This window comes from Homalodisca vitripennis, chromosome 3, assembly GCF_021130785.1.
Source record: "Homalodisca vitripennis isolate AUS2020 chromosome 3, UT_GWSS_2.1, whole genome shotgun sequence".
NCBI classification, from domain to species: Eukaryota; Metazoa; Arthropoda; class Insecta; order Hemiptera; family Cicadellidae; genus Homalodisca; species Homalodisca vitripennis.
The window spans coordinates 122,538,067-122,551,206 of record NC_060209.1 but is presented as its reverse complement, the minus strand read 5'-3'; the positions used below and the strand labels follow the sequence as shown (position 1 = coordinate 122,551,206).

General features: G+C 31.6%; 1 protein-coding gene across 3 annotated transcripts in view; it reads right to left on the bottom strand.

Moving 5' to 3' along the window:
• LOC124357471 (putative vitellogenin receptor) overlaps nucleotides 1–11,678 on the bottom strand; it is an 81,522-nt gene extending 69,844 nt beyond the window's left edge. For 2 of the 3 annotated variants that reach the window (XM_046809298.1, XM_046809300.1), the window contains exons 1-3: nucleotides 9,747–9,901; nucleotides 6,869–6,978; nucleotides 1,500–1,625 (exon numbers count right to left, since the gene is read on the bottom strand). In XM_046809298.1, coding sequence (XP_046665254.1) covers nucleotides 1,500–1,625; nucleotides 6,869–6,965 — 223 coding nt within the window. In that variant the 5' untranslated portion in view covers nucleotides 6,966–6,978; nucleotides 9,747–9,901. Of the gene's footprint in view, nucleotides 1–1,499; nucleotides 1,626–6,868; nucleotides 6,979–9,746; nucleotides 9,902–11,643 lie in introns of those variants that run through there. The other variant, XM_046809299.1, reaches the window with a different exon arrangement.
• Nucleotides 11,679–13,140: the final 1,462 nt, after the last annotated feature.

Genomic DNA, 13,140 nt, shown 5'->3' with positions numbered 1-13,140 from the left:
AGTGAAAAAAAATAATCTTGTATAATTTTATGGTACAAATTAATACTACTACTTTGTTATATGTTGTTGGCTAATTTGTATTGTTCAGTGAGCGAGTGCCACTTATTCATTGAACATTAATATAGACACTAATTTTTGTGGAATGTATAAAGGAATTCGTTTAATAATCATACGTTTTTCGAGTGTCGAATGGGATAGTAAAAAAGTTAAAAGTGCTAAATGAAACATTTTCCAATAGTCAGAAATGTAAATAACAGTTATACTATTTACATCTAAGTGAGAGACTGGGGATCGCAAATTTTATTATTTCAGTCGTTTTACCTCTGAGGTTGACAGTATATCAATCACATTATATTTGTGTGTCATTCTAAAAAAAAAATATAAGTAAATATTTATTATTTTAGTGTTTTTGCAACCCTTCCAGTTTAATAACTAAGTGTTGTTGGTAATGAATTCCATTTATCATGGAGAATAATGTCTGCAACGGTTTTACAAAAAAGGTTGTACTAGTATATGCATTAAAATAAGATTGTCTCAAATCCATCCCTAGACCATTGTTTCTTTAGTTAAAAAAGTTTAAAATTATAAATAAAGTAACATGAATATTTCCTGTTCTTAAATTCGTCACATAGAGCCATATTTTAAAAGAAAGCAGCAATAACGCTTGGAACAGCTTAGAGTGAAAATTGGCCTTCTGGCTCAGCCGTTAAGAAGTAGGTAGATATTGTGATGACTCACGTATTAATATAATTTTAATACAGAATATTGATTACCTTATAGTACAACTACATTTGTACACATACAGTTTTTCTTTAGGCTCGTTATTTACAGGGGTGTGAATTAAAACAAAACAAATGTCATTAAATTCTTTTAATCGAACATCCGCCATATTAGATCGAAATAGCGTACCATGCTGGTCAATAAACTTATCAACAATTTTTTTAAATAAATGTTCGTATTTAATTTGAACTTGTTTCAGAATTTTCTTACCAAGTCCTTGGGTAGACGTTTTTCGTATAGGATTTAGTCAAATCGATATATTGAAAACCTTTCTAGAAACAAAAAAACTGCTTGTAACAACACACTAAGTTGTTATACGAGTATGAATGAAAAAAACACTATTTACTTTTACTCTGGATCCATAAATAACGTATTTCTTACATTTTTACAGTTTGAATGCTATCATATTGGAACGAAATTTTGCATACCGGTGTGACCAACGAAGTTATAAAATCAATGTTTATATAAAGTTTTAAGTTGTTTTACTGCGTTTTATATAGAACAGATAGATAGACATATGAACTAGTAACCGAGGTGGGACTGGAACTTTGTGTTCTGGGAGTCATGTTCGGTGAAGTTACGTGCAAATTCTCCGTGAGAAACTGTAATGTTGCTCAATAGGCTGATTTTGTATATAAAATAATAATTTAAAATCTACTTAAAATCTATAGAAGAAACAATATGAAGTATTGTACAGTAACACGATAGAGTTGTCTTACCACAATTGTGCTCATCTGCCCCGTCAATGCAGTCTTCATGGCCGTCACAATGTCTTTCCTCTGTAATACAGTCCCCATTCAGGCACAGAAACTGCATATGGGGGCAACCTATACTTCCATTGAACTCTGGGGATAACAAATACAACTGTGTTATAAAAAACAAAGCTAACAAATAAGGTTTAAAAATACTGCTAAAATACCGCACGAAAATAGTCCAATGACTTTTTAACGCGTTGTTACCGTATAGCTTCTGACTACCAGATATTAGAAGTGTGCCAGGCCGTTCCGGAACTGGAACTGTTCCGATTGGGGAACGTACCAGACTCGGAACTATAGTTGCGCGAGGTAGTTCCGGTTCCATGCGTTCTCTTCCGAAATTGCTTCTCTACTTATTTGTTTCTAGCAGTTTTCGTTCCGATACAACACAATACTACATTCCGATATTTGAATTTTAAACACAGAGTCTATCTGCTCAAGTTGTTTCTGTGCATCATAGATACACAGTTCCGTAAAAATTAAACTTTGTGAATGCTTATATTCGCAAATATCAATTGAAATTCTAAATCCACTCTTCCACCTATACTGTCAGTGTGTGATCAAAGTAAACTAAACAATTTTACTAAAGACAATTTTACTCAAACAACAGCAGAAACAATAAGAAATATTTCTGTAATGAATCCAAATTCACACATTTTAAAATAATGATATAAAATACAATGAATTAAATTTAAAATAATTGTATATTTAGAAGGTTACCTTGAAACATGAAAATAAATAGATATGTTAAAAGAAATTCTGTCATTTAAATACTAAAACTTTAGTAATCAATTACTACTGTTGATCCCAAATGAAAACATTTAGTTTAAATTAAAGAAATATATTTATTGCTAAGATGGAGCCTTAAACTTTACTATAGCGGTGCAAAAATGTATTTTGGTAAAGTTCATTCGTTACGTCTACGAACACTAAAAGTTATATATAATTATCAGTCGTTAACGTATAAATTAATAATGATTTGAATATATCAATAAAAATAATTAAGTACAGGCTGCCACATGAAAATATTTGGAATCCAGAGTGGAACCGGAATATTTACCAGCATAGTCGTTCCGCTTAACAGTTTCAGAACGCCCGGAACCATTTTGACACGTCTAGTAAACCGTTCCGACGGAACATGGAGTTCCGAAGAAGTAAACTGTTCCAGTCACAATGACACTTTTCCAGTTCTTTTGGCACATCTCTACCAGACATTCCCGCTATGACCTGATTATAGTCACACTGATAACATTAGGAAATACTGTACTGTCTGTTTTATTTACGTCTGAAAAAAATCATTTGAATGCAATCAAACGTGCGTGTATTTATGTATGCAACAGCTGGTGATATTTGTTTTTTTTTTGCAACAGATGTTGAGACGAATCAGTAATTTTACATGCACGTAAAACTGACAAGAGTGTTTAGGATGGGGATAGAAGGGGAACTAAGACTCATCAACCACCATCTGATTATTTTCGTGCGGACTACTATAGTAGGGGAAGTGCGCTTAAGTTGCACCTGTGCCTAAAATGCACCTCTGGTGTTTTGGCAAAATGAACAGACACAGCGCTCCACCAAGGTAAAGCTCTACAGGAGGGACCAAGGTAAAGCTCTAACAGTAAAAAAGCCACGCCACTCACTTGGGTTAATGAGGGTGTTGATTGCCGTTCGTATAAAAATCTTTCGTTTATTTCACAGTGCGCGTGATATTTTTGGTGATTTTGACTTTATGGTACCACAATCCTGTGAAGGGTGAATAAAATTCTTATTATATCACTATATAGTAGGCAATCTTAGCTTTTAAACGAAACGTAGTCCGATTTAAAATATGCAACCTAACCTCAAATACGAAGTAGTTAGTTTCAATATGGCGATTTGCCTAAAATGCACCGCATCGGTTTTCCTAAATTGCACCACTTTTTTACTGGTGCAATTTAGGCTAATATGATATTGTTCATTTCAGATGGCGAATAAAGGCAGAAAATACGGTGTATGGAAGGAAGAGGGTATGGAAAGGGCGATTGCGTCATCAAGAACGGTGATATGGGCATTAATGCAGTTGGTCGGGTGTACGGGGTGCCGGAAAAAAACATTAAAACGTCGCCTCGCCGGAACAAATACCTATGCAACTGATTCTAAACAGGTGTTCGGTCGTCCCCAAAGACTTGCCAGCTGAGTTGGAAAATGAATTGGTACAGCATGTATTAGATTTAGAGAAAATGTTTCTTGGAGTTACCCGAGATTTGAAGAAGTTTGCGTTTCAACTAGTTGAGGCTAATGGTCTACCGCATAGATTCAATATGGAAACCAAAATGGCAGGGGATAAATGGTATTATTCTTTTATTTCAAGGCATCCACGTTTGTCTTAACTAAAACCGGAGGCAACATTAATGGCTAGGGCCAGTGGGTTTATAAAGGAGAAAACGGATATTTTCTACGATATCCTAAAAAAAATAGTTGATGAAAACAAGCTGCAAGCCTGTGACATTTTCAATGTCGACGAGACTGCCCTTTCAACCGTCCATAGGCCACGTATGGTTTTGGCTCAAAAAGGCAAACATCAAGTGGGGTCAATGACTAGTGCAGAAAGGGGTACCCTGACAACTGGGATATTTTGTATGAGTGCAGCTGGTGTTTTTGTACCACCAATGCTTGTTTTCAAAGTTTTGAGATTCAAACCCGAATGGAAAATAGGAGCTCCTCTTGGGACCACGTTTGACATGACTGAGATTAGTTGGAGCAATGCTGAGGTATTTTTGAACTGGTTAAAAACCTTTGTGTCTTTTATCAAACCTAGTAATGATAAAAAATGTCTCATTATACTAGATGGCCATACGTCACATACAAAAAATCTGGAGGTTATAGAATATGCCAGAGGTCATGGGGTCATCTTGTTATCCCTACCATCACACACAAGTCATAAGATGTAATGATATGGTATGATAAGAAAACGCAAAATGAAATCCAGTTATTTGAGTTTAAAAGTTAAGTTGATTTCATTGTATAACGTAGTAAAAGTTTTCTTTTCATGTCCATGATTCATAATAAATGGTTTTTTTATGACATATCGTGGTTTTATTCTTCCAAAACATGATTTTAAAAGCGGTGCAATTTAGGCATAATGGAAGTGCATTTTAGGCACATAAAGTGCAATTTGGGAAAAACTTTTTTTGTTTAATTTAGCTCGCAATTTTGTTAAATGGCTACTTATTCCAAAAATAGCCATTAAATCTTCTTTGTATAGCCCTTAATAATAACACTGAAAAAACAAAATATTCAAAAAAACTTTGTTTTCTGAAATATACATGAAAGTGCTTAAGGGGTGCGATATAGGCGCACTTACCCTAATCATTATTACTGTTAAACCTAAGGCGAATATATTGCAATGATTATGATTTTACAACGTTATATTGAAGAAATTATTTATTTACTGTTGTTGTCTCTTATATAATGTTTTGCTTAGGGATGCCCAAAATTCCCCACTTTATCACAAAGTTGATTTATTTCTGGATTCTCCTTTTTTCGTTCTATGCTCTTTATTTTCTCTTGGTCACATAGAAGTACTATAATTTGAAGTACCATAAAAAGTATTTTTTATTATTTAAATAATGTACGTAAGCACTATCACATTTGGTAGGTATTGTGTTAAAATATGTAACTTCCTTAGATCACTCTTGATCGAGTTCAGATTGAATCACAGCATAAAATTCATTCTTGATTAAACCACTTAACAACTATTTCACACTTAACCGAATTAATTATCCACGCAGTATGGGTACAGTTTCTATCAACATGAAGTAAATGTGTTCTTCACTTTCATTTCAACTCAATACAATACATTTCATGCCAAAACGGGTCAGTTCTGGCTTGTTAACCTAATTCATGTACTATTTCTTTAACAATACCATACGTAAAATTTAAAGTACTCGTAATGTTTTACAATCATTAACTAAATTGCGTTTAACCTATTTATTTATTACAAAGGTTTTTTATTATATTTATTTCCTTTCACTAGAGGATGGATTCTTTATCAGATAGACATTATTGAAGGATGACACTTATCCTAGTAGCAATGAGGATGATATATCTCATCCTCCAAATATCAGACTTCCTCAAGATATGTTGTAATCTGTCTTTACTTATCACATAGATAAGTTTTGGCCTCCTTTTATCATGTTTTTAGTATATGGTTAAATAGAGGTTCCTCAATTTAGCTGTTCAAATTGTATTTTCACGAAAGAGGCAATTTATAGATTTAGATAGGTTTAAAGCTGATCACAAAACATGACTTTGTGATCAACTTTGATTTAAGGACTGCAGTCCAGACAATCTTGATAGAATTAATTATCAAAAGGAAACTTAGGAATAGAAATATTATAAATAGGAATTCCTTACTAATGCAGAAGAGTAGGAAACCTAAGCCTGGGAGGTTACACAGGCATAGTTTAATGGTTGGATTGATGTATACCAACATTTGTGCAGAGTGAAGAAAGATTGTATATTATGTTATGATTTTAAAATAACTTAAAGTAGTAATTGGAATAACTGGTGGGAGTATTCTAGTCATGAACTATTTGAAGCAAACAGCTGATACTACAGCAATATTTAGACTGTCCACAATTTATATTATATACTATATATATATATATATATATATATATATATATATATATATATATATATATATATATATATATACATACATACATACATACATACATACACATTGACCTTGTTCTCTGCATTATTAAGGTTAAAACGTTAAGGAAATGTTATAAAGCATTTCAGAACACTTATTTTTCTCCAACTTTATAAACAACGTAGTTTTGAATAATTTTTTTTAGCTTCAACGGCCGTCAAATTGATACAAAATAGCGTACGAACTTAACCGTGATATAAATAATGTTTTGGAACATTCATAATTTATGTAAACCGAGTTATATAGCATATATATTAGTAATACATTAGTGTCGTAGATTTTTAGATTTGACCTAATAGGTAGACGTTTCCTCTGAGGGTATGTTCGGTGAATTCACGCAGAAATTTCTGGTAAGTGATACCATGAGGACAATATTGCGATATACTGGGTTTATGAAATAAAACTGCATGAACGCGATTTTTCACCATGAAATACTAAATTTTTCGTGATAACTATTGTCATTGATATGAATTAGGCTATCTCCATAAATAAAACAAGTTTATTAATAAAACAACGACTGGAATAGAAATCATTAACTGTCACAAAATTATACAGAGTAAATTTGAAAATAGCAACACATTAATTTGTAAACATCTTTGAGTTTTATATGCTTTACTTTATAGCTTGTACTTACTGTGAAAGGATCCTGAAGAATGTGATTTTTCACAGAACGACACAACAATAACTGCAATGATCCAATGATGCAATAAGTTTAAATTCCAACGCAACATTTTGCATTAAAATCTGAAACAGAGCATATCCGGGTTATTTAACAAGGCCCCCCTCTCTGTCTGTAGGTGACAAAATGATAATGGATTGCAATTATCCATAATCAACAACAAAGGACTCAACAACGTAATATCACATGAGATCATATTTAATGTGAATAATTGCACAAGTTCTGCAATGCATACATAATGATACTTTATGTAAATTCACTTACTACATGCATACTGTCCAGATTAAATGTCTAGATTTCCTGAAAATGTCAGTAAAATAATAATTAAAGCCATCTTTCAACTATTAATTTAAAAGGGTGCTGAAATTCAAAAACCCACAGTTCTTTGTAATGTTAAAGTCAATATTTAGTAGTAAGATAGAAAGTAAGCCAAGATTTACAACAAAACGACTATTTTTCCGTCACTAACCGCCCAAAACATGTATTATTTGAACCGGTTGTTGTGAAACGAAGGGTAGCCTATGAGAACATCATTAAACCTTAACCACTTTTAAGCTGTGGTTGTAAAATGGTGGAAGATTTTAATATATGATTACGTGATATTATTAAATAATACACAACTGTATGCACGTTTTTTAGGTTTCTATTTTTTAAGTATAAATGTTACAAGTATTGAATTTATTCCTAGATTACCAATAACAATAAACATAATATAATAACCCATAATAACTCCCCCAAATTCTATGACCACAAATAAAGGCGTAAATACATTTAAGATTGAACATTGTTCTAATGGAACATAACGTTTGTCTGTCCATGCGTGAGAAAACTCGTTTTAATTGTAGCAATTATTGCACGATTAGGAGCCCTCACTTACTAATCTACTGATCTGCTAATTGTTTGCGTTTGAATTTGAACCCACAGCAAAAAGTTATCGATTTAACTGTACCGTAAAAATATTATTAGTAAAATTGCTGTATTAATAGAAGATACGAGGTCATGACAAAAACAAGTCGTGTATTATTATAACTAAATTAATGTTGGTTTCCTAGAATTATTTAAACATTCAGTTTTACTGTGTAGTACAATTTTCTTTACTAGTACCCGTTAAACAAACCCCCTTTATTTGTATTTTACCGAGATAAAAGAGTAAAGTTAATAACTGTAAACCACATTAGTAAACCAATATTTATACACTGTACTAACTTAAGACCACTATCCCATGTTATCAGCAAACGGATACAACGAATACAATACATCAAATACACACAATACAATGTGACACACATTTTTAAAATGAAAAACAGTAATTTTCTCTTAGTTTTATGCATAAGAAAAATATGCGAGCAAAAATATACACTTGTATACAAGTGTAAGAATAATGAGAGCGCCTTTGTTATTTTAAGATAATATTACAATGCAATCTATACAGTGTGTCCTGATAAAAGCTTTGTAAATATTTATTTTACTTTCCAGAAGTTTTATTGAGATTTGGCAGACTATGAATACGTTCATGGTGTCGAGGTTTAAACGCAGCTCTAGTCTTGTTTGGCCAATTCAATAAATAAAAACGTGTTAATAGAACTGAAATTTTGCATTAATTTATATTTTTTAGTTTATTAACTTACGACTACTTATAAGTTCAGGTAACATAATCTGTTACATTCCTTGCTATTGACAACCTGAAATATATGCACTATTAAGATTAAATGGGCTATTTGGGGAGAGGGGATTCGTGATGTGATATTTCACACCACCAAAAGAGACCCCTTTCTTATCAGGTTTGTCATCGTCATGCTCGAAACAGTTAAGTCCCATGCCACAAAAATCAAGCTTTTACAAAATTCTGATATGCCATTACAGTAATCACATAAAACCTTAAATAAAAGTCTTTAATTAGTTTTGAAGAGATAGATTCAAAACACATTTTACGCGATAAAAAGTGAAATAAATCCCAAATTGGTATAATTGATTTTGAACAATCAATCCGTTGTTTAATATTCGTTTAATTTTATAAATCTCTACAATTTGCTATTTTTGATTATTTTATTCTGAAATGTTAAACCTTAAAACGTAGTAGAAAGTATCCTTTAATAATCATATCAACTTTTAAATTCCAATATTTACAAGTTTAGCTTATTTTAGAAATCTTCGTGATATGTTTATTGTACATTTTTGGACTGATCTTATTATAGTGTATAATTATAACTAGTGTATAATTGAATAGTCTCGTACTAAATTTATTTCGAACATGCAACACAGTCCTGTACAGTTCTCTAAATAAGTTCAGTAACTGTTAATAGCGGGTATGATACGTAACATTTTTCTAAAACGAGTTCTAAAATTGGATTACCTAACGTTACTGTTCATTTCCAATTGAACGGTAAAATACATTTTTACAATTAACAGTGAAGTAGTTTGTAATATAGTTTTACTACAGTAGAACCTATATTTAGACTACTAATTAAAAAATTAATTTCAATTACTTTGCCAATAAATGTACCTTAACACCTCTAAACTTAAAATGCTGTTTCAATAATGCGTAGGACGACGCAAGTATTAACTTTAACGTAGAACAGACGGGAATTAACATGAAAATACTTGCTATTTGCGCGCATGTGTTCAGTGATTCAATTGGAGAAATTTAACGACAATCATATTTTTGTGTTTAAGATCAGCCGGACCGGACAGACCAACTAGTCATGTTCGTAGATTAATCAAATTAATCAGACATTTGAAAATTTTCCGTGCGCATACTATTGACCCATCGAGCACGTAAATAAAATGATCAATTGATCGATATACTATAACAAAAACAAATACTGGCACTTACCGATAAAACACAGAAAACTGTATAAAACTTGGTGAGTGCTAAAGAAGCAAGTTAAAAGTGATTTGATCCTTTAGGGAGCTCCGGCAGTTACTGGAATAACTTGTGCTGGGAGTCGAACAGCTGAGTCCAGTCCTTGGACAACTACAGCCAGGCCTAGTGGTCACTGACCAATCAGAGGCAGGTACGGACAAATGCGCTATCAGTGAGTCCACAAGTGATATCCCCCGGATCTTTGTTTTGACTCAACATGTCCATCTTTATTTGTCTCGGACTAACGTTGAGATATTTTAGATTTATTTTTCCATGTCAAAAAAGTTACAGTGTATCAGCAAAAATTACTCCTTGCATTACATCATCTTACATGTTATAAAATGGACTGAGAAATAAAGTAATTTATTAATCTATACATATATATATATATATATATATATATATATATATATATATATATATATATATAAATCTATAAAATAATCTATTTTATTTAACTGTGTGAAGTTACTGAATCACGAAGCCTTAGTTGTACGTTTGAAATATAGACCAACAACTGTGTGGGACGTTTTGGACATGTTTACATGATTTCATATAGAATAAAACTTTTTTTTCAAAAATAGAATGTAATTTGGTTCTTAATGTACATAAGTAACTCTTGCAATTTATCCGCAGTTTATTTGTATGTAACAAAGTGCCGTAGTTGAGGTAGTGCAATCGAGTTTCTGTTTGAAAATGATTTTTTTATTTTAAAGAAAAGTTTGGTCACAGCCGTGTTTCTAAAACTTAAAACGTATCATTTACAAATATATAAAAATATATAAAACAATTATCATTACATGAGGAGTAATATGCATTTGGAAATTAATTTTGGGATTTCTTGTAATTAGGCACAATAACTGGTTGGACATAAAGATTTTACAGTCACGTTCTTAAAATATGACTGGAGAGGGTGGCATGTTTTATTAATAAAAAATATAATTCCGTAACAAAATAAGTATAAAATGCATGTAATTTCCTAAATGATATTTAGTAAAAATATCATTTACAAATCAATAACAAACAAATCTTTCTCTGAAGCTATAACTGATGTACGGATTGTAAAAGTTTCAATTTCACATAACACATTTTTGGAACCCAAAATCGATTACATCATCTTAATTAATTTTTGGCCTTGTATTTCAAACTTCTGAAATAGCACATACAAATCATAGAAACATTTAACTCTTGCCTGTGTAAATTAATATCACTAATTTTGCTTTATAAGTAAATTCAATTAATTTATTTATTTTAACTTATTAAGAATTAACTATTCATATCCCTTAAGTGACAGTCGTTTTTGTCGGAGTTAGTTTCAAATTTATGTTTAATCTGTTCTTGTCTCTTCAATATAGAGTAATTAAATGGAAAATAATTGACTCTTGCTGAAACGTAAGACCAACTCCACGATAATCGCTCTCAATCGCCGATTCAACAAAAAAGTAGCATTTTACGATCCGTATCGATTTTATGTATAAAAGTAAAATATTACTGTGTGTTATGTATGAAAATATAAATCAGTATATAAATATTAATTAATACATTGTCTTAATAATTTGTAGTCTGCAAAGCACTATTTTTCAGTTCGCTATAGCAGTATACAGGCATCGTTGTGTAGCCTACTTCCAATCTTATATCTAATATTAATGTATTTATTGTATAATGTATTTTATGCTCGTTTATGAAAATTATAATAACTGTGAACCAATCTATCGCGATATTTACAATACACTTTAAATAAGCATAAACAGTAAGTAGTGTTGTGCTAACTTCGCAAGAGGAAGTTCCAGCGAAGTGAATAAATGGCGCACAATTAAGACCGATTTAGCAATCAAAGAGAACGGGACATCAGCAAATTTATACTTACGTCGGGCGTAGCGTCTTGTTGTGCTGACCAATCCCAGAGATATGGATAAATGCTGACTATGGGCGTCTTTTATCTATTATTGTGTTACCAATACGTCCTCTCTCGAGGGTATAGGGCAGGTCATCGTTGCTGACCAATCACAAAATATGACGGAAGACCAAAAAAGTACTTCCCAAGTCAAATTAATTTTATATGGTGAAAGTAACATTTCGACCAGAGTGTTTTCATAATGTTACGGTAAGGTAGTTTTTAAATGTAATAAAATTTATTTCATAATAGTAATTTGTGGATCAAAATTTTATTTTAACTCAATAGATTATAGAAGATAAATTTAAATGCGTTTGTTGGAAAATACGTAGTTGATTTCTATTTTTTATTCCCGATTCGTCGAAAAAATAGCTCAATTATAATTTCACACGTCTTCCTTGAATATTATTAGTTTGATAGCCTCAAATTAATGTCTAAGTTTTGTTGTAAAATTTGTTTTCACTCATTGTACGGTTTCCAAACATTAAGCACCTATTTTGGCTTTTGTGGATATTATTGCTGGTATTTATCTGTTTTCATTTCTGCAAATGTTCAGTTTAGTACTAAATTACATCAAATAAATTTGTCTAAATAAAGTTTTACATCTAAAGCAAAGTATTGAATTATGTTGTGATGGTTCTTGATCTAAATGTATTTAAACATTTAAATTATCTAATCTATTTGTAGTTTACATTCAAGTTTAGCATATTGCAATGCTGAAAACATTGAGTGTATCATAATATTTTCTTCCGCTTAGTGCAGTATCTGAAATGTGACACTGTCACAGACTTGACTCTTGGAATCTGGAGTCCACATCCGTCAAAAAGATCAAAAAGTCAGCGACGAAGACGTTTAAAAAGAAATGCACATTTGGATCGTTTCGACATCAGAAACACCAATACTATAAATTAGCTCTGTCTGGTTTACCCAGCAGCCAGCAGAGTGATCTAGATCTGTATCATATTATCTTCCTGTGTAGATGTTCTCATTGTCTCATGAGATTGTATGAACATTAAATCAAACCCGTCCCAAATCCATAAATACTTCACTTTAGAAACGTAGATTTTAGTATCTCAATTCTAATAAATGGTCATAAGTACGAGTGTATGTTAATACTAATGGTTTAGTCTTTACCTTGAAAACATGGGTGTACCCAGAATCCAAACGAGTGGGGGCAAGCGATGGTCGTTCAAGTTGCAATACTTTAGAACGGAAAAGGTAAATAAAACCATGTAATCATAACAGTTCTTTTTTTACAACAATTATTTACTTTTAAAATATTTGTACTATTATTTTAATTGTGTATATTTGAGTTTTCTTAATTTTTTTTAGATTTTTAAGAAAATTAGTTGTTTTGGGTTCAAAACTATTATTTTAATCCAGTTCCCATTTTCCTTGAAGAGTTTTCGATGAACGTTCATCAAACATAACCTTGTCTGTCTGTACCTCAACAGCAGTCATGATAAAAGG